The sequence below is a fragment of the Dendrobium catenatum genome, unplaced genomic scaffold (assembly GCF_001605985.2).
Source record: "Dendrobium catenatum unplaced genomic scaffold, ASM160598v2 fragScaff_scaffold_789, whole genome shotgun sequence".
NCBI classification, from domain to species: domain Eukaryota; kingdom Viridiplantae; phylum Streptophyta; class Magnoliopsida; order Asparagales; family Orchidaceae; genus Dendrobium; species Dendrobium catenatum.
In genome coordinates, this window is record NW_021319251.1 from 293,711 (window position 1) to 320,449 (window position 26,739).

The following is a 26,739-nucleotide window of genomic DNA, read 5'->3' on the forward strand; positions in this document are numbered from 1 at the left end:
GGCTGTACAAAGAGCTCTAAAATGTGATATGAATGTTAGATATGTAGACTTTTTGGTATGTGAGTAAATTTTTAAAGTTTTAGTAGGCTCTATATTTACTTCAATTATATTTGATGTTAATTAAGGGATATCATATGCTTCCCATTATTAATTATGAAATTTGATAGGTTGGCAAGTTAGGAGAGTCTAAATAGATTTTTTTTACTCGCTCTATTATGAAAGTATTGACTCAGAATGGGTGCTAGTAAGAAGGAACCAGTTTAGATTTTCCATCTATGTTATACTCTAGATTGATCGTTAGGTTGGCCAAACTGGCGTGTGACAGAAATTGGTATCAGAGCCAAATTAAGATAAAGTGGAAGCATAATTGGATTTAGAAGAGGAAGTAGGATGAGATATAATGAATATGATGTATATAGAGCTATAGGTTGAATCAAGCTTTAATGGAATTAAGTTTTAATGGAATTGTGCATTCATTTTAGTACAATAACATACTTGCTTATTTAATGCTTTGAATGATCATGTTTATTACTATGAGTACATGTATTATGTGAATTATCTATATGCATATAAATAGTTATTCTGAGAAGTTGCCAGAAAGAATGACTGGTCTGCCATCTAGGCCGGATACAAAAATAAGAATGAATGAGAGAAATAAGTCTAAAGAACTTCAACATATTGTGCATTTGATATCATAAGTGGTAGATAAAATGAGATCTATGGCGAAATCTTCTAATAGCGATGAATCTATATATGAAAGTGATAGTGAAGTGGATCAACATTTAAAATTATTTCAGACTTTTAAACCATCAGTATTTAAGGGTGCAAGTGATCCAATCATAATGGAAGACTGATTGTTAAAGAGGGGAAAGATTTTAGATGGCATGATCTGTCCTGAAAGTAGAAAAGTACCATTAGCTACATGTGTTAGAAGGAGAAGCAGAAAGATGGTTGAAAGCACAACAGAGAGAAAAATTTGGACAGATGCCTATTACTAACATACTGTGTGATGATTTTGTGAAAATCTTCAGAGATTGGTTTATTCCTCCTTCAACCAGATTAGCTCTACAAGACAAATTATTCTATCTGACTCAAGATTCAAAGACAGTTATGCAATATGAAGCTGAGTTCACTTCTTTGTCTCGCTATGCACCTCCTTATGTCAGCATCCAGGAGAAGAAGTGCCATAGATTTTTGAGAGGACTCAGATATTAACTGCGATTAGCATTGACACCTTTTGATTTCAGTGACTTCTTAGTCTTAGTGGAGAGAGCCAGAAAGATTGAAAATGAGCTGAATTTTTCCAAGTGTAATTCAGAGCAACAACAACCAAGAAAAAGGAAAATGTTTGAAAGGGTTGATCGATTCAGAAACAAGAAACCAAAGTTTGATGATAAATAAAAGCAGAGTCAGCTTGAAAAATCTTTATGTGAGCAGTGTGGGAAGCAGCATTTTGGCTAGTATTTGGTGAGATTAGGAAGATGTTTTAAATGTGGTGAGATGGGTTATCGGAAGATGGATTACCCTCAAGAGAAAAGAAACAATATCAGGCCACAAAGATATCAAGAACATGTACCACATAGGAGATATTTGAAAGGAGGCAATCAAATAGGAAAAATTCAGTTCCAAGGAAGGCCAGCAGTACAAGGAAAACCACCAGTTCATTGTTGGAAGAAAAGAATAAAATTTAATTTACTAAATGAGAAGATCTTTTATTTTTCCTATGAGAAAAATGCAACATCCTCTCTTGTTAGTGCAATAAAGATGAGTAAATACTTGAGGGGTGAGCTAGTGTTCTTAGCTAAAATGGAGGTCTTAAATAAAGATATTCAAACATTGCAGAATGTTCTAGTTGTCTTTGGATTTTTAGATGTGTTTCCTGAAGAATTACCTAGATTACTAACTGAAAGAGAAGTTGAATTTGTCATAAAATTGCAGTAAGGAATATCAATAATTTATAAATCTCCTTATAGGATGGCCCCAAAAGAATTGCAGGAGTTAAAAACTCAGTTACAGGACTTAATGGATAAGGGATTTATCAAGGCTAGTCATTCCCCTTGGAGTGCATATGTACTTTTTGTTAAGAAGAATGATGGATCCATGAGAATATGTATTGCTTTTAGAGAATTGAGCAAAATAATTATCAAGAATAAATATCCATTACCACGAATAGATGACTTATTTGATCAATTAGTTGGTGCTACAATATTTTTCAGAATTGATTTAAAATCATGATATCATCAAGTGAGAGTTAAATAAGCAGATGTCAGTAAGACAACTTTTGGGACTAGATATAGTCATTTTGAGTTTAGAGTCATGCCATTTAGGTTAACAAATGGTCCTACTATCTTTATGGATATGATGAACCAAATTTTTAAAGACTATATAGATAAATTTATGATTATTTTCATTGATGACATCTTAATATACTCAAAAACTGATGAGAAGCATGCTGAACATTTAAGAATAGCTTTAGAGATATTGAGAAAAAATCAATTGTATGTAAAATATTCAAAATGTGAATTTTGGCTAAGAAGTATTTCATTTTTGGGATATATTATCAAAGGGGAAGGAATTTCAGTAGATCCACAGAAAGTGAAAGCAATTATGGAATGACCTACACCAAAGAATGTTACAGAGTTTCGTAGCTTTCTTGGATTAGCAGGATATTACAGAAGGTTTATTAAAGGATTATCATAGATTGCTATGCCTTTGTCCAAACTAATGAGGAAAGGTAAAATTTGAATGGACAATTGAATGTGAGATGAGCTTTCAAGCATTAAAAGAGCATCTGACTACAACACCAGTATTGACACTTCCCTCAGGAATAGAAGGATTTTAAATTTATAGTCATGCATCTTTGAAAGGTTTTGGACGTGTTCTAGTACAGAATAGACAGGTGGTTGCATATGCATCGAGACAGTTGAAGCCTTATGAAAAAAATTATCCCTCATGATTTAGAGCTGGCTGCAATAGTATTTTGTTTGAAGATTTCGAGGTATTACCTATATGTGATAAGATGTGAAATTTTCTCAAATCATCAGAGATTAAAATATATATTTTCACAGAAAGAACTCAAATTGAGATCGAGAAGATGGTTATAGCTCATTAAAGACTATGATTTGGATTTTTAGTATTGTCCGGGAAAAGCCAATATTGTGGCTGATGCGTTGAGTCGCAAATTTACATGAATGATGAACTAGATGATTACTCAAGTGGTTTAATTGATTAAAGAAATGAAAAAGTTGCAATTGGAAATTAGAGGTTTTAAGAATGTGGAATATTTGCACTATATGATAGTAAAGCCCACTCTAAGTGCTAGTATTAAAGAAACTCAAAAACTTAGTAATCAATATTCTAAATTGTTGGATCAAGCCCAGTCACGAAAAAATGTCAGATTATTCTGCGGATGTTGATGAAGTTATTAGACATAAAATACAATTGTGGGTACCCAGTGATCCGGATTTACGAAGGAAAATTTTGTAAGAAGCTCGTCATGCTAGATACATAATTCATTCAGGCAGTACCAAGATGTATAAAGACTTGAAAGTAATATTCATGTGGCCAGGTATGAAGAGAGACGTTGCTGAATACGTAGCTAGATGTGAAGCGTGTCAAATAGTGAAAGCTGAACATCAACGACCTAGTGAATTACTGCAATCACTATCTATCCTTGAGTGGAGGTGGGAATAAATTGTAATGGATTTTGTTATGGGATTTTCCAAATCTAAATAGGGTCATGACAACATTTGGGTGATTATTGATAGACTAACAAAATCTGCTCACTTTTTGCCTATCAAGCAAACTGATTCGGTAGACAAATTAGCACGCCTGCATGTGAAAGAAATTGTCAGATTGCACCGTATTCCAAAGGTTATTGTCTATGATAAAGATGGTAGATTTACTCTAGACTGTGGAAAAATATTCATGAAAACTTGGGTACAAATCTGCACTTCAGCACAACTTTTCATCCTCAAACTGATGGTTAATCTGAAGGAACCATTTTGGTACTAGAAGACCTGCTAAGATTATGTGTTTTAGATTTTAGAGGTAGTTGGGAGGATCACATACAATTGATCGAATTTGCTTACAACAATAGCTATCAAGCAAGTATACAAATGGCACCATATAAAGTACTTTATAGTAGAAAAAATGCATAACTCCTTTAATTTGGGTTGAGGTAGGAGAAAGACAACTGATGGTTCCAGAATTAGTTGATGAAGCAGCAGAGAAAATCAGATTAATCAGAGACAGATTAAAAGCTGCCCAAGATCGCTAGCAAAAGTATTATGACCCCAAGCATAGATCAATAGAGTTTGAAATGGGTGATTTTGTATTCTTGAAGGTTAAGCTTATAAAAGGTACAACTAGATTTGGTTAGGGAGGCAAATTAAATCCTAGATATATAGGACATTTTGAAATTACTGAAAGAATTGGAAAGGTTGCTCATAGACTTGCTCTTCCAGCAGACATGTCAGATATTCATAATATTTTTCATGTCATTGCTAAAAAAATGAGTTACAGATGCCCACCAGAGAATTTCACATGATGAAATTGTTCTACAGAAAAATCTGGCTTATACTGAAGAACCAGAAGTAATACTAGATTTCGATACTAAACAAATCAGAAATCGGTAAATTCCATATGTTAAAATAAAATGGAAATACAGACCAGAAAAAAAAGCAATCTGGGAAAGAGAGAAAGACATTAAATTGAGATTCCCTCATTTGTTTGATGACCACTAAGGAACTGAATTTCGAGATCAAAATTTAAACAAGGAGGGGTGGATTATAATACCCAAAATATTCAAGTCAAGACAAGTATAAATTTTCTTTATATGTTAATTGAAGCATATGCTACTTATGAAGTCAATTGTATCTGCATAACTAGTACAAGTATAACTGTTACATATGTCACAGTTCTTTATTTTCACTAGAGCTTCTACATTCCACTAACCAAGCCATGCATTAGCTGGATTAAATACTACGACTGAAAATTTTTGGGAAGCTTGTAGTGGGAAAAACACTAGAGATTATAATATAAAGTAATATGAATAAAAGATTAATCCTAGAGTGGGATGAAATTTCTCTCAATTATGCAATATTAGTATTCTTCTCCCATTTTCCATCAGCTGACTTAGTGTGCGAAGGAGCTGCAGGTCGTGGAATGCTTTGGGAAGAATTTCAGAAATATTTTTTCAGCAAATTAATGTAAGGTAAATTAGGCAAATGCTTTACTTAGTGGTTGAAATTTTTATTTGGCTGAAACCAAGTGCAGTTTGCTTTTTAATCTAAGTAGGGCTATTGCTTTTAGTTCCTGCAAATTTAAGAAACAATAGGGGAAGTACTTTTGTTTGTTGATGGTAGTTAAAAACAGGTTAAGGCTAAAGTGGTAGTAGAAAACGTTAAAGAAGAGGACTTTAAAGAAAAGGAAAAAGATTTTATGGAATGTGAAAGAGTGCAATTGAGATTGTATACAAGAGGAAAAGAAGATAAAATTTAGGAGAACAAATTCTTAGTTAGATAAGATACCCAAACGAGATTATAAGAATTAGTAAATGTTCTATTATTACACTTCATCTTTATTATGCTTATGACTATATGTATTTCTGTTTATTTAAGTTGATTTTGTATAAACATGGACAAATATGTATAAAATTATTTATGCAGAGAGTAATCTTTATTAATGTTAACGATTTTGTAAACATAAAAGGATAAATAATCATAAACTAATGAATGAGCAAAAAGCGTAGGAAATTATAGCTAAAGGGCAGCTAAAGCGTAACAGTAAAAAGATCAGCAAAAGGGCAGCATCAAAATGATAGTAAAAGGGCAACTAAAGGTCAACAAAAGGGCTACTAAAGGCAGCTAAAGCGCAGCTAAAGCATAGCTATGTCATCAAAGCATATGTCATTAGGGCTAAACAGGATGACTATATGGAAAGTGAAAAGTTATATATGGGGGATATTCCCGTACAAGTAAAAGCAAAAGATCCGACGAGGTTAGCCTACAACACTCTTAATTCTAGAAGTTGGGAAATTGGACTCAATCCTGAATGAGAGAACAACTTCCATTCTAAAAGTTGAGAAGTTGGACCCAACATTGAATTGGAAAGCTGAAAAAGTGCAAAAGCTTATAGCCATTATATAACTTATTTAAATGTATTCAACAGTTTTGGCAAGATGAAAATACTGCTAAGCACTTTTTAGTTTTTAAGCTCAATATGACATTTCAATATGTGTTTTAATTATGTTAGCATTGTTAAGTTTTTCTTAATTATTTATTATAAATTTTTTGTATATTTCATTGAGCCTAGCTCATAGCAATGGTTGTATTGCAGGAAAAGGGAAGGAGCCCTTGGGACAGTAAAAAGAGGTGACTGTTCTTTTGGTGTAAATACGTTTTGGGTGCACAAAGAGATTTAAAATGAGATCTGAATGTTAGATGTACAGATTTTTTGATATGTAGTAAATTTTAAAAGTTTTAGTAGAGCTCTCTATTTATTTCAATTATATTTGATGTTCATTAAGAGACATTATATGCTTCCCTTTATTAATTATGGAATTTGATAGGTTGGCATGTTAGGAGAGTTTAAATAGATTTCTTTTTATTTACTCTATTTTGAAAGTAGTGGCTCAAAATTGGTGTTAGTAAGAAGGAATCGGTTTAGGTTTTCCTTCTTTGTTATACTCCAGATTGATCGTTAGGGGGTAGGCTAAAAAGGGGTGTGACAGCCGCAACCTGTCGCTGGCCATTGCCTACCTCTGACCGGTGATGGCTAACACCGCTGCTGTAGACCACTATCACTGGCCGTGGCCACCCACCATCGCTACCGCCATTGACCACCAACCTCTTTGTACTTCACATTTCTCACATTTTACTTCAACCCAAAAAAAAAAAAGAAATCTCTTGCATTCATTTTATGCTGATTCAAATAATTCTAAAGTATTTTTTTTACACTATATTCCATTTACACTGCATTTCTTTTACAATGCATTTCTTTCTTAGCCAACCAAACAACCCTTTAAAGTTGTGATTTTTGCTATTTGGCACGATGTTTACACAAAAATCTTGCTCAAATCAACTTATTGTTTGTAATTTAATGGTAAACATAATTTAGAAAATCTTCCTAAACAACCAAACATGATTTAGGAAACTTTCCTAAACAATTAAACATATTTTAGGAAACTTTTCTAAACAATTAAACATATTTTAAGAAACATTCCTAAACAATTAAATACTTCCTAAATAGCATAAACACAATTAAGAAATTTTCTTATAAATAACTCCCCCTTGATTAAGAAACTTCCTAAACAACTCCCTCTTAGAAGAAATAAATCGCACCAAAGTGAGAAAGGAAAAAAAATACTATTGCGTAAATTAAATTAAAAAGGTACTAAATCGGTAGAGGTCGTATGCTCCAAATCAGTAATGCATTGTCATGTCACCAATCCAAGGCCAAGTGGATCCTCCCCCATTACTTTTGCAGCTAACATGCCATCTTTGGCTACCTACGAGCTACAACTGCTCTTCGAAATCAGCCTTTAGATAGGCTGCTAATCATCAACCCCTCAAATGCTTCCATAGGAATTATTCGTTCCCTAATCCCTAATCCAAGAAAAGAAATGTAGTGGTAGTTGAAAAAGCAAAAACTAATGCCATACACTAAAACATTAATAAGAGGTAATTCATGCTAGTAATGCATAGGCCCAGATGAGAAACCACATATAGCTAATTCTTGACACTCTTTTCCTTGTCAATGCTACTTCATGATGAGATATCGAATAACGAGTCAATTTCTAATAAGATATGGAATGCTAATGATAATAATGATGATTCATCTTCTGATGAGATATCAAATCGTTCATCCACTAATGATTCTAGCGATAACATACGATGTAGACAAGGGGGGGGGGTCAACCCATATCCAAAATAATATGAATTTTGGCTTCCCTTGAGTCTACTAGCTCAATCAAAATTGAGCTGAAATTTTAGCTCATTTATGAGCTGGTCTTTAGTTCACTTATTGAACTAAGGGTTAGCTCATTATTAGCTATGATTTTAGCTCATATTTATCTTTTATTTAATGCATTTTTATTATAGTTTTTAATGTCTTAAAGTTGTCTCTTGGGTTTCCAAAAAGGGCTTTTGGAATCCCAAGAAGTTGTTTGGTTTTCCAATGGTGGCTCTTTGGATTCCACCATGGCTTTTTATTGCTTTTTGCCCCCTTGGATTCCTGCCGGCTGCTGGATTTCCGTGCCTGAGCTCCCTCCCGTGACCGTGGCCCCTTGGTTCCCGTGCGGCCTCCTTGGCTCCCGCGGCTACCACTTCGGTTCTTGGGTTTGGGATGTTTTTTCGTGCAAAGCATTAGTGTTTTAATTAATTGTGTTGTTTAGAATTCCTATGGGAATTTAATGTTAGTGTCTCTTTGTATTCCCTTTCATACCTATATATATGGGGGATTGTTTATGTTTGAAATATGAAGTAATGAAAATGTGATTTTTGGAAAAGCTTTAACCTGCGGGTTTGCTTTGGAAATCCTGCGGGCTCTTTCCACCCTTCTTTCTCATCCCCTCCGGAAATCCTGCGGGCTCTTTCCACTCTTTCTTCTCGGGCTTCTAACCTCTTTCGTCTCTCCGCAAGTGCCGCTCCACCTGTATCCTTCTTCTCTAAGTGCAGCAACTTTAGGGTGTCGTCATTTTATTTGGAGTCTAGTTTGTAAGTTTTTATTTATGTCAAATTTGAAATGTAAGAGTTTGTTCTCTTCTCTCTTCTCATCTTGAATTTCGTCTCAAGTCGTGTCTCTTTTTTTTTGTGTCGTCCCATCTCTCTTGTGCGGGCGAGGGGTATAGGCTCCCCTATATTTTTTTCCCCCACCACATACCAAATGCTGATACCATGTATTAATGATACTAATGTTTTCATATGTGCATACTCATTTGCACATGAATGTTCGCATGCTCATTTTATACATATGATGATCCAAAATGCACACCTAATTTATTAAGTGACTAATATGGGATGATCTATGTGTACACAATACAATTAGACCCTCTGTATATGTTCCTAGTATTATAGATGGGGTCATACAAGACAGCATAATATGGCATCTTCAGTTCAAGTCATTGTAAGCTTAAGATACATCAAATTCGTATGATTTAGTGTATATGAGTTGGCAGAGAGCACGATAAACCTTTTTATGTGACTTCGCATGTATGAATATGACTTAAAATGGAATGCATAGATCTACTGATATTGCAAGCATTTATATCATTCATTTTCTTGTTTGAGTGTATTAAATTCTATTGTAGAATCTCTATGGCATATCAAACTTTATGCTCACTTTATTGCACCTACATGTGTTGTTGGTTTCAAGTAAGAGTGAGGAGCCAATAGAATAGGTAATCATGCATAGAATTTAAGTGCTTTGGATGATGTCCTCTTTTGTAATCCTGACAGATAAATGAGGTTTAATACTATATGATCATGATATTTTTTATTTATTCTTTTCGGTTGTAGCATTGCAAACATGTAAATGCAAGCATATGGTTCATTATCACTTGTATATTAATAATATTATTATGCAATAGATTTAGTGGTTCTGTGAATATGATTGGAAAAATGATCATCTCTAATGATCCTAGCTTTTGAGGAGAGCAAAATTATAAAGATATGAATCTGATGCACATTGAATGATAGAAATGATCTCATCCACCACACCCTGGCTTTGTGTGATCCACTATGGTGCAGGGGCTATATTGGGTTGGGATGTCATAGCAAATTGGTTACAAAGATAAATTCATGAAGGAAAAGGGGAAGATATGATCATCAAAAAGAGCCCATCACCAAATCTTCATCAAATTGCTGCCAATATCAGCCACCTCTGACATTAAGAAACAAAAGAGATGTATTGACAAAAATGAATAACTTGATCTGAATATTAATTAAGTTATTGAAAAAATGATCAAAATAATCCCTTGACGCTTGTGTGCTGGATCTTCATATAACGCTAAGACATAAAATAATATATTTCTCTACCGCCACGAATATTCCAGGTTGCAACAATATTAATCATAACCTTTTTAATTATAATTATTTATAAATAATGTCTATTAATCATAATTAATTATGATTAATGCTAAAAAGTGGGGTATATGTCTCTTGCCTCAATCTGCATACCTACGCCATCATCTTCGTCGCCATTCTCAAAGGTATAAATTTCTAACTTAAATCCTTCTCTCGATGCTAGCGATAAGCCGACAAACCTTCCTACTTGCTCACATAGCACGGGGGCAGGGAAACCGGTGCGACGCTCGCAACATGATGGGTAATCCCCGTAGCGCTCATATAGTGTGAGGGGGACGAAAAATTATTACTCATACGTGGGGAAATAACTGCTCTTTTTAACAAGTGCTCGAAGACCCTTAAACGCTCATGTAGCGTAGCGGGGATGGAAGAAAGTACAACCACGATGTCCCCCGACATCTACTTGAAGCGCTCATGTTGTATGGAGGGGAAGACTGCCTCCTTGTTTTACCCCTAAACGGGGGAGGTGACGGGAGGTTGCCGAAATTTGGACTGAAAATACAGGGGACTGTATAAAAATTTCAGATTTTAATTTGAATATAATTCAAGCAGAAAATCGAACTTAATTAAACTTAATCAAATGGGGTTGAAAGGAACCGAAACAAGGACCCGATTTGGATTCAAATGAACTTAGACTCAAACTTGAACTGAATTTGAACTCAAATGAAACAAAATTGGACATTAACTTAAGCATGAATTGGTCATAATGAACAATGAAAAAATCAAGACCTAAATGAATTTGAACTTGACTTTGACCAAGGGTACAATGGATATGAAATGAACTTGAATTCAAAGTCGGACTCATCTTGGACTTAAATTGAACCGTCATATTGAACTCAAGACAGAACTTGAACCCAAATGAACTTGATGCTAGGAGTTTTGACTCGAACATGAACTTTTACTCAAACTTGGGCTAGAACTTGGAACTCAAGATTGAACCTATTTTGAACTTGAATCTGAATTGAACAGCAAGGAACTCAGACCGAACTCAAATTGAAGTAGAACTCAAACCATCTGAACAAGCTACTAAACTTGTATTACATGGAATTGAACTCATAATGATAAAGAGCTTGGCCTTAACTCGACAAATGCAAGACCTAGACGAAGATGTCAAAAATCATAAGTATTCACATGCATCCAAGAGAACATCTTATGAACCATATAAAGATGATGATGATTGATGCACATATCAATCATATGAGCAAACACGATTGCCTCCCCTCTTGCAAATAAAAGAAGTTAATATGCATAATGGTGGGTTTGCAAGCAAGCATCAACATAGATATTCCCATGTCCAGTATACATGCTATAGATTGTTCTCAAAGGCAGCAAAGAACTTTTCTTCAGGCATGGATTTGCAAGATGATATGTTAAACTTATGCAATCACAACTCATTAGCAAGAAATAGTGAAATTTCATGCCACCAAATGACTTATTCATAATATTAGAGGGTAAGAACTCATAATACAATGATTTATCCGCAAACAAATCATGTTTGAGAATCCTCACGAATACAACAGTCTATTCACAAACAAAGGCTAATTGGAGAGTGCAATGATATGATTGCAATCAAAACACAAAATTTTAATGAGATATCAATGGGTGCAAATATTATCAAACAAGTTCGCTATACAAGATTTGAATCATGTTCACATGACAACGAAAGATTCATGAAGTTGTGAACACAATCAAGGAAGAGATGTGGTCTAATCATAAATATATCATGAAGTAACTTATCAATGACTTGATTTGTCAAGGTGTATATAAGAAGTTATTCATAAGTATACACCATACCACATGCAACGAGCATTATGAATTCTCTCCAATCAATGACAACTAACTCGTAAATGAATACGATAGTTATCTACGAATGCCAAAAATCAACTTTCAAGAACCTACTGAAGTTGTTTGCAAGCAATAATGCAAGACGCACGATAGATATCAAAGGAATCATCAACAGTTGAAATGCAAATTATGAGCAATAAGAATGTGGGACTTAGCCACAAGTATATGCACAAAGATATTCCAATAGGTTGCAATCCATATGATGATGCCTATGAAAACCTTGCAATAGCTATATCAGATAGATAAAAGACTTCCAAATACATACAATGAGTTATCTACAAGTGGTGTAGGATAACATATAGATTTTGAATGTAACGACCCTTTTTGCAATCAATGCCAACTTGCAAGTGAATTCATTAAACACCTGCAAGTGAGAAGAAAATGATATATAATGAAAATGTTGAACCTTTACAGATGAGGATAATCCATATGGAATAAACATGCAATATATGCAGGGTGTTCATACAGTTAACAATAAGCAAGTAGCCAACAAATGCACTAATTACATTGAACCCTCTGCAAGCAAGGATTAAAGATCTGCAATACATACAATCTCTTTACGAATACAGATGTATGTATAACATGCTACCTATGGGTAGATGCAAAAAGACTTGAGTAAATGCAATATCATGTAGTCAATTCTAGTCTGCGAATGAATACATCTACTTGCAACAGTAGTGGATGTATTGTAAGGGCCAAAATGACCCGCACATGCACCATAATATGTATATATAGGTTCACAAAAAGGGTAAGTGCAATCATAAAACTCGCATGAGCCCCGACGAGCATGCTATAGGTACACACATGTCATCTAGGGATGCTGCGCGGGACAATAAATGGATGTAGTGCGAGTCCGATCCTTCTATATAGGTAGATAAGAGTTGACACGACTCAAACTATCAAACAGATATATGGTCATGGTGTCAACCAGAATATATGTTTTATATGTTCATATAAAGCCTTCAAGGCCTCTAACAAAAAAATTCATTTACAAATGGATAAAGCCTATGAAACTCGATCCTCTGTCGTTACATCGACAGAGTCGACAAGGTTAAATCCACAAATAGAAATGATCACACACCTCGATGATAACCGTGTTGAATGCAGATCTCAAAAGGAGTTAATTCCAAATATTTTAAAATGTCATTCCAAATACCCGCAAAGTCCAAAATTCAAAAATTCCAAATCCAAAGATTTAAAATTTAAATTCAATCATCAAACCACTTAAAGCAAAATCCATCCACCTCCGTCACATTTTGTCGGGGTATTATAAATTGAAATTTATTTCAACTCACATGGAGCTAATGCATAGTCGAAAATACTAATAGGATCCATTTGCAAATAATCTTAACATGTCCTCTGACTCATAGTTTTATCGCCAAATGGCACCGTAGGATAAGCGGATATAACCCAGAGCTCTCTGGATCTAGTTGTTTTGCTGCCAAATGACACAACGAGATAACAGTTATGGTTAGAGTCAATACGTTCCTTAGTGGCATCAAATCTTTCAGATATGAATCAATATGATATAATCGATAGGGCATAAAGCCCTATGTCAGCTAAGGTGGATTCAAATTTATTCCCTTAGGCAATTATTCACCCCAGGTCTACAAGGTACCATTGGATGAAGCAACCCATGGTTGCTGACAAGGATCTTTCTATCAGGTTGGGTCGATTAACTCCTCTTAGTAAGTAGACAAGGGACCACGATGGCCCGAGATGACGGAACTATGGGATCTTGATTGGGTCCATTATCCATTCCCCCACCATCATCTTTAAGTGCTAGATGGTGAAATTTTTATTTTAAATATCAAAATTATCAGATTACAAAATTCCTTAAGCCCATACTGCTACTATATGCCGGATAACGTGTATCTTTACGTATCTGATTGACAATTAGCCTTAATCGAAAGTTCTCTCTCATAATCATAAGGGGTAATTAACTATAGGGGCTTACGCCTATAGGAAACCAGAACTCAGATCATAAAGCCCTCGCAAAGTGAGGGTGAAATCTCTGGGTAGTGTGTTACCTACAAACCCATTTGCCTTCCCAAAATTTATCCCGAAACTTAATTCCATTAAATCTCCTTAAGAGAAAAACAAAGCGGGTGGAGGCCGGGACCAAATTTTCGGAGCCCACGGATTTTTGACTACTCAACTAGAGATTGATTTCTCTTTCCATCTTTGGCTAGTCATCTCAGTACTATTGTAGCAGTTAAAGCAACATGGACTGAAATTTCAGGATTTTCCAAAATGATCATTTAATGATTCAAATTTTAAATATTCTAAAATTGATCTTTCAATTTAAAATTTTCTAAAATGTATTCGTTTTGCAAATCGATTTCACAAGAATGTTTTAAATAAAATAAGTTAATTTATGATTTTTTTTTTGTAATTTTTAGATTTTTGGATTTAAAATATAAATCAATTTAGATAAAATTAATATTTGAATGTTAAATAATTAGAATAATTAATATTTTAAAATAATATCTAAATCCACTATATGTTATTAAATGATTAATTTTCATTTTATATGAAAAAATTATTTGACAGAGAGCTTTTTAAAAAAGTTAAGAGAAGAGAGGAGAGAGAAAGAGAAAAACTAGATTTTGGACTACTTTGGGTCGTTTTCGTCCGTCGGCCTAGATTAAAAACTTTTTCATCTCGAGGTAAGTCACACTATGCCTATCTCAATTTTAAAAAATTTGTAAATTTTGGCAAATTTTACGATTAAAATTTTGTATCGTTAGAAAAAAATGTGGATAACTTTGCACAGGTAAAATTTTTATTGTGTAATTTTTTATATACTATAGAGATTACGATTATGAACATTTTGAATATTTTCTAAAAAATTTACAAGCGTTTTGAAATTTACGAGATTTTTATTAAATGGAAAATTATCTGGATATTGAAAAATAGTTGTGTAATATAATAAGTCTTAAAACATCATTTTACTCGATCTCTGGTAATTTGATAATTTTTTGAAAATGTGTTTTTTTTGTTTAGTTGAATTTTCTATTGTCTATCTTTATACAATATTGTAAAATTTTGATACATGCTCAATTACTTTTTAATTATTATAATGTGATGATATATGTACATATGTGATTAAATTATATATGTTAGGAGCCATAAGGGGTTAGAATACTTTTAAATTCTATCTGTGTCAGGGAAATGTTTTGAGTTATAAGGGGCCAGAATCTTTTAAGATTCTGTCTAAGACTTGGATATGTAATATGTTCTGGTGCTATAAGCACAAACAAAAAGGGAGTCTTAAGTCATCAGAATCCTGTGAGGTTCTATCTGGGTCCGAGAAATGTGATATGAACTAATTTGTGATATGAATTTCAATTTATTTACTTGTTTAGTATAGTTATTTAAATCAGGAAATAACTGTTATGCATTTATTACGTCTCTTAGTATAGTAATTTATTTATTGAAATTATATTCAACAGCTTTTAAATATTTAACAAAATATTTGATAAAAAATATTTGAAAATTTAGATTGGTTTGTGTGACTTTCTGAGCTGTTGTAGTTCATTGTGATATTGCTTCTGCTTTTTAGGATCTGGAGAGGGGAAATAGATTGTGGACTAGTTCATGATCATATCTGAGGTCATTTTTATTTTACTATTTTAATTATTTTGTACAGTCATAGCTAGTTAAATTTTCAATTTTGTAGTTCTTGCATGTAGCCATGTACTATAGTGTAGATATTTATTTTGATGAAATGAAAGAAAGCTGGTGGATGAATTTATTTTTAATATTTATATGTTTTAGTAGCTCTGTAGTCTGTAATTTATTTAAATGAATATTAACATAAAATTTGAAATAATTCAAAAACTAAATCTTGAGATTTGTTTTGCACAGCTCAACATCATAGGACATGTCCTAATTGGATTGGGTTGTGACATTCCCGGCCGTTTCTAAGATACACCAACCTGGTGTCTTCAAATTGACAATCATCCCATCAAGATTAAAGATCTATGGCGTGGGGGCTTCAATTTGCACATTCCTGGACAAATCTAAGATCAATGGTGTAGGTCTGTGAAATCGGCGATTACATGTTCTCTTTTTCTTTCTCCCTTTATTTTTTATTTTTATTATATTATATTATGTATGTTAAGCAAAGAGGGAGGAAGAAATTGGACGGTGTTGGGCCAACTAGGGCTTCGAAGGTAGGAGTCAAAGCTAGGGATAGCATCAGGTTCGCAGGTAGCTGAAGGGAGGTCAACACGGAGTAGATTAAATTGAGGGTGGTGAGCTTCGACATGAGTGGCTTCGACTGCTGATAAGAACGACTTGAATAATCAGTGCAGGTCGATTTGCTGGACGCAGGAAGGATTGAAAGTGGCTTTGCGGAAGTGGAGGCAGAGGCGGAATCTCGAGCAAGCAAATCGGGATCAAACTTATGTCCAGAGTCGATTCAAAGGTGTGGAAGAGGGTTTCGATTTTGTCTTGCGGCTGGAGGAGACGATTGAGAGGGATCTTGTGCGGTTTCTGTCGTTTGAGGTATGTGTGGAATGAATTGGTTTCGAATGTATCTATCCCTTGCAATTGCTTTGCTTGCAGTTGAGGAACGATGAAGTGTGCCGTTTGGCGAACGTAGACTTGTGTGGAGCCAATTATGTAGTTAAGGTAGTTAGAGGTCAACGGTTACCAAAGACAAAATGATATTATCCATGAAGTTATTGCCCCAAATTTCCCCACTAAAAAATAAGCATCTATTTGGGTTTGCTAAATCTATTATTTTCACTACTAATACCCTAAATATTATTTGGGTGATGACATTCTCATTGCTTTATATATTATAAATCGACTCTTGACGAATGTACTTGAATTTAAAATTATAATTGATGTACTAACCAAATGCTTTCCTGATACTCATATAATTTATAATTTCTTAAATTTTTTGGGTGCACTATATTTTTCTACAATAATGAACTTAATTGAAATAACATGATCTCAATACCCTTAAGTGTATCTTTCTCAGGTATGGGGCAAATCAAAAGGGTTATAATGTTACTCCCTCGATAAAATAAAATATTTGTATATCCATGAATGTCACCTTCATTGAGACTAAACGTTTATTCCAAAAAAATTCCCTCTAGTAAAAGATAAAGATGATGAAATTTTTAATATTATTTTCCTTGAAATTCTCTAGCCCACTAATACCAAAAACCTTCATTGACACCAAAACATCCCATTGAACTATGTGTTTCCTCTCTGTGAAAGAATTTACAAAGAAGTAAAACCATTCTATCTTTTGAAGCTATCATGAATACTGCCCAAACTTGATAAAATTTTAACTCTTTTTTGTGATTGTACGTAGCATTCCATAGCAAATATGGTGGGATATGACCTTCTATTCTTGGGGAAAAAAAATTGGTCTCTAAACTTAAAGAATTTGGAATTCTAAAAACAATAGAAGAGGCCCTTAATAATAAAATTGAGAGAAGCCATTAAAGAGGAGATGAAAGCTATTGAAAAAAAGTAAAATATGAGAAGTTATTCAAAGATCCAAAGATGCCATCCTTGTGGGATCTAAATGGATCTAAATGGGTTATCATTGTAAATATTGATTCGAGGGATCCATCGAAAGATATAATGTTTTGATGGTTGCAAAAAGATCACCTAAACTTATGTGATCAGTTATTTTGAAATATTTGCTCACCATTGGGTTCCTTATTTCAATGGCAGTTAACCTTGATTGGCCACTTCATCGACTAAATGCTAAGAATGTATTTCTGAATAGTGACTTGGGAATGAGGAACTCTATATCGATCCTCCTTCATAAATCATTGACTCTGGGAAAATAAATTTAGTTTTCATGTTGAAGGAATCCATTTATAGGCTTAAACAATCATTTCTAGCTTGATTTAAAAGGTTCTCAAAAGCTTTATGTCACTAGAGGTTCAAATAGGCTCACTCTAATCACACTGTGGGCTTCGAAAATTCGGCCCCAGCCTCCTATTGCATTTTCGGGGGAGTTTTAACGGATTAAGTTTCAAGGTAAATTTTGAGAATGCAGATGAGTTTGTAGATAAGACACTATCCAGAGATTTTGCCTTCATTTAGCAAGGACCTTATGATCTGAGTTCTCGTTTCCTATAGGCGCAAGCCTCTATCTTTAATTACCCCTCCTGATAACAAGAAAGAACTTTCGATTAAGGCTTGTTGTCAATCAAATACGTAGAAATAGATGTTATCTGGCATATAGTAGCAGTATGGGTTGGTTTTAGAAGTTTAATATTTAAAATTAGAAATTGCACCATCTTATACTTAAAGCAGATGGTGGGGGAATGGATGATGGACTCGATCAAGATCCCATGGTTCTGTTATCCCTGACCATCTTGGTCCCTGATCTACTTAGAGGATATGGTCGACCCAACCTGACAGAATGATCTTTGTCGGCAGCCAAGGTTACCTTATAGACCTTGGGTGAGTATTTGTCTAAGGAGACGAATTTAAATCCACCTTAGCTAACAGAGAGCTTTTTTCCCTATCGATTATATCCTATTCATTCATATCTCAAGAATTTGATGTCATTGGAGAGCATACGGGCTTTGGCCTTAATCGTAATTTAGTGGTGCTATTTGGCGGCAAACCACCCAGTTCAGAGGGACCCTGTCATAACTGTTTACATGTGATGTCATTTTGCAGCAAAACTGTCGGTTAGGGGACACATGCCCCGTCCTTATTGACTGAAGATTATTTGAGAATGAATCTTAGTGATATTCTCGACCAGACATTAACTCTTTGTGAGCTGAAGTCAATTTTAATTTGTCAACCTTGGCAAATTATTGCGGAGGGTGGATGAATTTTGCTTTAAGCAATTGGATGTTTGATTTAAAATTTAAATATTTTTTTATTTTGGAATTTTGGAAAATTGATTTTTTGGATTTTGGATTTTGGATTTTATGGGCATTTGTGTGGTATTTTAGATCTTTGGAATTGACCCTTCTGGTTTAGATTTACATTCAACAGGGCCATCATCGGGGTGATTAACGGGCATTTTTATTTGTGGACTGAACCTTATCGACTATATCAACATACCGACAGAGGATCGGGTTCGTCATAGGCTTCGTGCCTTTGTTGTTGAATTGTTCTTTTAATAGACCTTGAAGGTCTTATATGAATATATAAAACAGATATTTCGATCGACATATTGACTGTATATCTGTTTGATAATTCGAGTCGTGTCGAGTCCTATCTATCCATATAGAAGGATTGGGCTTGAACTTAGGTTCATTTATTGATCTGCATAGCATCCCTAGACGTCACGTGTGTACCCATAACACGCTCTCCAGGGCCCATGCGGGGTTATGATTGTACGTGCATTTTGTGGTGTTTGTGTATACAAATTGCAATGCACATGTGGGGACATTTTTGGATATTTGACGGATTTTCTTTGACGATCAGTAGGAGTTTACATTTGTATTTCTGCCTATGTTTGCAGCAGCTCGTACTCATATGCATTTGTTGTGATTCTTTGGCATTTCGCTCATAGGTGACATTTAGCATGTATAACAGGTCTCCTGCAAGGGTTCGTAGGCATTTGCATTTGTTGCATATCATGCGGCATTTGCTTGCAATGGATCAATCTATTTGCTCAACATTAAGCGGTGACTGATCGTAAAGGTGTCGTAGCATTTGTTGCCTTATGCTACGATACCTTGTAGGTGTGTCGATGTCTTGTATATACATAGCATATATATACACTTTGCTTGTCATTACTTGCATGATTCAATGTGCTTGTTTGTATGTTACTATTGAGTGCAAATCTTCTGGTGTTGCCCATAAACATTTGTATTTGTTGCAGTTATTTGACATTTTGTTTGTGGTCAACACATTGGGTGTATGATGGGTCTTTTACGGTGGCTCGTATAAGCTTGTGCCTATTACATGTATGTTATTCTTGCTTGTAGATGAAGTATTGCATGGATCAGAAGCCTATGCCTTCATTTCTTATGAATACTTGCATGCAGACTAGTGTGCGTATTTGTATCTTGATGTTGACTGTGTGGATGCTACAATATTCTTGCTACAAGAGCTCGCAGGTGCCTGATATTCATCGCAACTCTTCTAGTGGTTCTTGTAAGGATGTTGTATGCATTGCAAATGTAAAAATCTCTTTCTTTATATGTTGTGTCGCGAGCATTGCAACTTGTTACATTCGCTGCATGTCAAGTTCTTTCATCTGCAGGGGACTTATGTTTAAATAAGGAGTCTTCTACAGCGACTCGTAGGCATCTGCATAATAGTTGAAATCGGTCACAGGGACTTCAACTTCCTTTTGCATGATTTGTGTATAAATCCCATACATCGGAATCAAGTGATGTTGGTTGCATTTTGCTTTGACCTTTTGAATATAGCTTTCATCAATAGTTCATTATATATTGAACCTCTTTGCTGCTTGTAAGTATTGATATTGACTACATTCATCTATATGTTTCTTCATACATGTTGATTGTCGTCATTTGCAAGGAAGTAGGTGTATTCATCTATGAATTGCTATCAATTACTCATGGGGCTGCATTCACCATTAATTCCTTCATGCTTGCGAACTGGTGAGTTGTTGCATTCACTATCCACGCCTTTCAATATTTTTGGCGGTTGTCGTTGGTATTTATATGGCACTACGAGCTTCCTTCAGTGCCTGCAGGTGGATGCATCTTTTTTTTGTATTTTGATGTTGAATGCATGGTGGCATATCCATTGCACATCTTCTATGTATGTAGTTTAGGAATATACCATATCATTCATTACACTCATCCCTTTATATCGGTAAGTTAACTAGCAAGGGAATTGTTGGCCGCTGTATGTTCGTGGGTGAGCTATAATATACATCCGAGGTTCTATTCTTTTGGTTGCAATTAAGTTGTACATTTTCCTTCAACTTCCTTATCTTATATGATATGAGCAAGTTGTATTGATGTTTTGCCTGCCACAAGTCCTTCATTCGATTTTTGATTGAATAATCATAATTGTCACTTAATGCTTGCATATCGCAGACCCCTTATGAATTGATCATGATAACCATTTGTTATTTGATTGCATGGATTAAATCATTTTGATAGCAATTTTCATTTAGATGATTGGATCCATTCAACATTTACATTTAAACTTATTAATTCATAATTTGCATTTTAATTGATATTATGCATTTTCTTTTGTCTGGTTCCTGTCATTCAAAAGTCTACAAGTTCAATTCCTTGTTTTGTTCAAATCAAATTCAAGTCCAAGTCCTTTATTTTCACCGAAAATTTCTGCAGCCTCTCGGCATCTTCTCTGCTTAGAGGAAATTTTAGGAGACTAGCCTTCCCTTCCACGCTACATGATTGCTTCAGGTAGGCGTCGGATGACACCGCGGGTGTATTTTCTTCAATCCCTGCTACACTACATGAGCACTTAAGGTTTTCATGTACCTGTTTAAAAGACGGCACAATTTTTTCTTTCCTCCGCGGCGCTATATGATTGTTAACGGTTTAATTTTTTTTTGTCCTCGTTACGCTACATGAGCGCTCCGAGGCTTACCCACCTCGTTACGCTACGTGAGCGCATAGGGTGATTTGCCGGCTTGTTGGAAACGTCGAGAGAAGGATTTTTAAGTTAGAAATTTTTACACTTGCGCGATGGTTTGAGTCGGCGACGGGTGGCACACAAATTGAAACACACTATATCCTTTAGTCTCTTTTTTTATTTTCCTTCTTTTTTTTGAACCCTTTTTCTTTCTTTTTTCTTGAAACTTTTTTTTCTCTTTTTTTTTTTTTTGCATTTCTTTATTTTTTAAACACACATGTACATGCTTGAATTTAATAACAACAAAGATCAAATGACTCATAATATTAACTAAATAACACTAGTAATGATGTTAATTTTAATGATGATAATTAATATCAATTGTATATAATAATAATAAAAAAGAAATAGCTTACTGTTTGTGGGTTTTTGGGCTTATTTGGGAGTATAGGTGGGCTGGTTGCTTTGGTGTGAATAGGTTGTTTGGGCTGTTAGTGATAGTGAGGAGGTGAGGTGATTTGCTACAACAAGTTTGAAGAAGGGTGTGGGCTTTTGGAAGTGGGCTGTAAACTGTTTGTGAAGTTGTGGAATGGTTGTCGGTTTTAAGGAATATTGAACAGTGGATGCAACAGGTTGTGTGGTTGGGTTTGCTTGAAGAGGAATGGGAAGGTGGTCGCTATGCAGGAAGGTAATACGGATAGCTGAGTGGTTTACTGCAGCAGCTAACTAGTAAGATGAGTCCCTAGGTAGGCTATTTGGGTTGAGGTTTTGTGTAGAGCTGAAGGGAAGTGGGGGCTCGAGTTGGCTGATAATCTGTTGCAAGTCAAGAGCAGCAGGTGGCACAAACATACAGCCGTTTGTTTAGTAGGCTGAGGTTGAATGGGCTGTAGTTTGATTTGTACTGGAGGTTGGTATGATAATGAGGTATGGCTACAGGATTGTAAACAATAGCTGCTGGCCTATGGAGTGCTATTTAGGTGAGTGGCTGTCGCGGAGAGGAGAGCTTTTTGGAAGTGGGCTGAGATGTGTGTATATGAGAGATAGGTGTTGGGTTGCTGTAGAGGAAGAGTTGGTATTTGGTAGCAGCTGTAGTTGATGTTGGTTGAAGGTTTTGTGGGTTTCAATGAAGAGCAAGGTGGCTGTTAAGCAGGCTACTGCATTTGGAGTGAAGAGAGGTTGCCTATGAGCTGTTGGTATGAGTGAGATGGTTGTAGCAGGGGGTTGGATGTTGGCTGTTTTGGTGCAGTTGGTGGTTGGGTTGGGTAGGTGAAGATGAGTGGAGGTAGAGGGCTATTGGAGACGGGTGAGAGGGAGCTTACGTGGGGTCAAATGAGAGCTGTTGTAGCACTTGGAAGCTTCGAACAGGGAATGGAGGAAAGGGAGTTTGATGGGTTTTTTTTTGTTTTGTTTTGAAAGTTAACAAAAAGAGCAAGTTTTATGTGAGAGGAAGTTGTGGCTTGGAGTGGGAGTTTGTAGAGAGACCAGGAGAAGTAGAATTTTGTTGGCTTCAGACTTGGGATGATTAAAATTCATTATTCTGAAATGATGGAGGTAGATAGGCTGATGGATGAGGATTTGGTAGAGAATTTAGTCGTCTGTGTAGGATTTAAGCAGGCTTTTTGGCAGTAGGATAGAGCAGCGGGATAAGGAGATGGGTAGCTGCTGTTGTGGGCTCTGAAAATTTGGCCCCGACCTCCGCTTGACACTAATTGTTTTTTCTTCGGTGAGGGAGTGTTAACGGATTAAGTTCCGAGGTAAATTTTGGAAGGAAGATGGGTTTGTAGATATGACACTACCTAGAGATTTCGCCCTCATTTTGCGAGGACTTTATTATCTGAGTTCTAGTTTCCTATAGGCGCAAGCCCCTATAATTAATTATCCCTCTCCATCATGAGAGAGAACTTTCGATTAAGGCTAGTCATCAATCAGATATGTAGAGATACATGCATCTGGCATATAGTAGCATCATAGGCTTAGGAAATTTGAATGGTTTGATATTTAAAATTGGAAATTGCACCATTTTGCACTTAAAGCGGATGGTGGGGGAATGAATGGACCCGATCAAGATTCCATGGTTCTGTCATCCAGGGCCATCATGGTCCCTAGTTTACTTAGTCAGAGGAGGTAGTCGACCCAACCTGACAGAAGGATCCTTGTCGGCAACCATGTGTTGCTTCATCCAAGGGAACCTCGTAGACCTGGGATGAATATTTACCTAAGGGGATAAATTTGAATCCACCTTAGCTAACAGAGGGCTTTGTGCCATATCGATGATATCCTATTGATTCATATCTCAAGAATTTGATGCCACTAAGGAATGTATTGGCTCTGGCCATAACCGGTATTTTGTGGTACCATTTGGCAGCAAAACCACTCGGTTCAGAAGGCCCCAGGTCATAACCGTTTATCCTGCGGTGCAATTTGTCGACAAAAGCGTCAGTTAGAGGACACGTATCACGTCCTTATTGGTAGCAGATTGTTTGAGAATGGATCATAGTGATATTTTTGATTAGACATTAACTCTATGTAAGCTGAAGTAAATTTCAATTTATCTATCTCGGCAAAGTATTGCGAAGGATTGATGGATTTTGCTTTAAGTGGTTGATAGTGTTGTTTCAATTTTAAATATTCTGGATTTTGGGATTTTGAGATTTTATTGGATTTTTGTGAAATTTGGGATATCATTTGAAAATATTTGGAATGGATCCCTTCGGTTGAGATTTACATTCAACACGACCATCATCGGGGTGTTTGGGGTTATTTCCATTTAAAGCTTGAACCTTGTCGACCCTATCAATTTGCCGATAGGGGATTGAGTTTCGTAGGCTTTATGCCTTTTTTAGTGAATTCTCATTGTTATAAGCCTTGAATGGCTAATATGAATGTATTAAAACAAGTATATCGGTCGTCGTAACTGTATATTTGTTTGATGGATCGAACCCTGTGGACTCCTATTTATCCGCATAGAAGGATTCGTTTCGAACTTGAATTCACTTATTGACTAGCGCAATATCCCTAGAAGTCACGTGTATACTCATAACATGCTCTTCGGGGCCCATGTAGGTGTTTGGGGACATTTTATAATTATATCATATCTACTCCTTTTTACTTGCTTAAGAGGATCGGGTTCAAATTTAATAACCCGCGTAGCATCCCTAGACGTCACGTGTGTACCGATAACACACTCGACGGGGCCCATACGGGTTGTGAGTGTTTTTACCCCTTTGGTGTACCTATGTGCATACAAACTACAGTGCATGTGCGGGTGTTTTGAAATACTTGTAAACACCTTCTGTCCACTTGCATAGATGTTGTGGATCCGGTGGTGTAGCGTTGTAACTTGTAGACGCATTCTATCTGCTTGCATGTGTATTATAGATTTGGTGGCATGGCGTAGCAGCTTGTGGATTGAGTTGTTTGCTGCTTTGTACAGATAGACTGTCGTGTACTACATTTTGCTTTTTGTAGGTGGATCGTAGTGCACTAACGAATCTCCTGCTTTTGCAGAAGTTTGTATGAACTTGCATTCATTGCATTCTTTGTACATTTCATTGTTGTTTTGGTTTTTACAACATATCCACTAATGCTGTAGGTAGATATATTCATTTGCAGACTGAAATTGACTACAAGATACTGCATTTACTGAAGTCTTTATGTATCTACCCATCAGTATCATGTGGCACGTACATCTTGTATTCATAGATAGATTGTAAGTACTGCAGATCTTCATCTCCACTTGTAGTAGATCGGTGTATTTAATTTTTTTTTATGAACTAATGTCAGCTATGGGAGGGTTGTTGCGACTGTTGTATCATCATGTCTTTTCTTACATGCATATTACTGCACTTTCCAAATCATCACCAGTGAGTAATTTGTCATTAGAACTCCTTTGGGGTTGCTTGTGGATAGCATGTTAGATGCACAGGGGTTTTTCTATAGTAACTCGTAGGAGCTCCTATGGTTGTATCTCTTTGTTACATTGATGTATATCTTTCGTACTCTATTCATGAGTGTATTAATGTACTTGTTGTAACTGCCTTATTCCTTCAAAAAGCATAGGTATTATAAGTGTTGTGTATCGATTGTCACCATTCGTCTGTGAAATGTTCATTCAGGATTTTATATATTTTTCTTGAAGTTGAGTTCCGGCCAATCATGTCTCATACAACATTCCATATCATTGATTATGATTACTTATGTATCAACTTGCGTTGACTGTAAGAGGATCACTTTTAACTTTCAAATTGACATATCTTTAATGAACAAGTACACTCATCGAGAATTCCTTCTCTGTAGCATTTGCAAATTGATACAGTGAAGAGATCATTACATTTATTACATGCTTCATTCATGCACTTGAGGATGCCCAAGTTCATTATAAATCATTGGCCTTCATTTGCAAACTCATCTTGATCATTTGCCACTTGAATGCTCTCCATGCATTCCTTACACATGCTTGTGGGTGAGTTATGCCTCTTAGCATTTGTACTTCAAGTGACATAATCGTTATGAATGAGTTATAGCATTGAGAAAGTCTTTGTGTTATGATTTTCAAGCAAGTTATGTTGAAATTCACAAGTCTTTCATTTGATTGTTGATTCTATTTATGTCCAAATTCAAGTTAAGTTCCACATCATATTCAAGTCTTTCATGATCCAAGTTAAGCTTTGCTTGAGTCTAGATTGTTCAAGTCATGGTCACTTGAGTCATCTTCATTTTTGTTCAAGTTTAAGCTCATTTGAGTTCACTTCATTTAGTGTCCAAATCAAGGTCCCATGTAGTTTAGTTCAAAGCATAAGCTCAAGTCCAAAACATGTTCAAATAAAGTTCAGGCTCAATATGAGTCTCTTCTGCTCAAGTCCCTTGTTGTCCTTGCAAGTTCAATTTCATATCCAAATTGTTCAAGTTCAAGTCCATCTTGAGTTTGAGTTCATTTAAATTATTCAATCAAGTTTAAGTGTGAGTCCAAGTTCATTTTTTATTTAAGTCCTTTGTTTTAATGAAAATTTTGGTAACCTCCCGGCATCTCCCCCGTTTAGGGGAAAAATGAAGAGGAAACCTTCCCCTCGACGCTACGTGAGCGCTTCAGATAGGTGTCAAATTGACACCGCGGTTGCATATTTTTTATTTTGTCCCCGCTCGCTACATGTGGGTTTAAGGGTTTATTAGTTTTTTTTATTAAAGAGCACAAATTTCTCCCCTCTATACTACATGAGCGTTCGGAGGAACTTATCATATATATATTTTTTTATCCCCTCGACGCAAGTACTGCGTCGGCTTCTCTCCC

At 35.5% G+C, this 26,739-nt stretch overlaps 1 protein-coding gene across 12 annotated transcripts in view; it reads left to right on the forward strand.

Annotated features, from left to right (window-relative positions):
• LOC110099205 (nudix hydrolase 26, chloroplastic) overlaps positions 1-26,739 on the forward strand; it is a 76,883-nt gene that overhangs the window by 36,834 nt on the left and 13,310 nt on the right. For 10 of the 12 annotated variants that reach the window (XR_003701413.1, XR_003701412.1, XM_028696622.1 and 7 more), the window contains one exon: positions 6,340-6,374. The exons of the other annotated variants lie outside the window; for them this stretch is intronic. Coding sequence is in view for 8 of the 10 variants with exons in the window: in XM_028696622.1 (XP_028552455.1) it covers positions 6,340-6,374 (35 nt within the window). In the remaining 2 variants the exon portion in view is untranslated. The remainder of the gene's footprint in view (positions 1-6,339; positions 6,375-26,739) is intronic. 12 annotated transcript variants of the gene reach the window in all.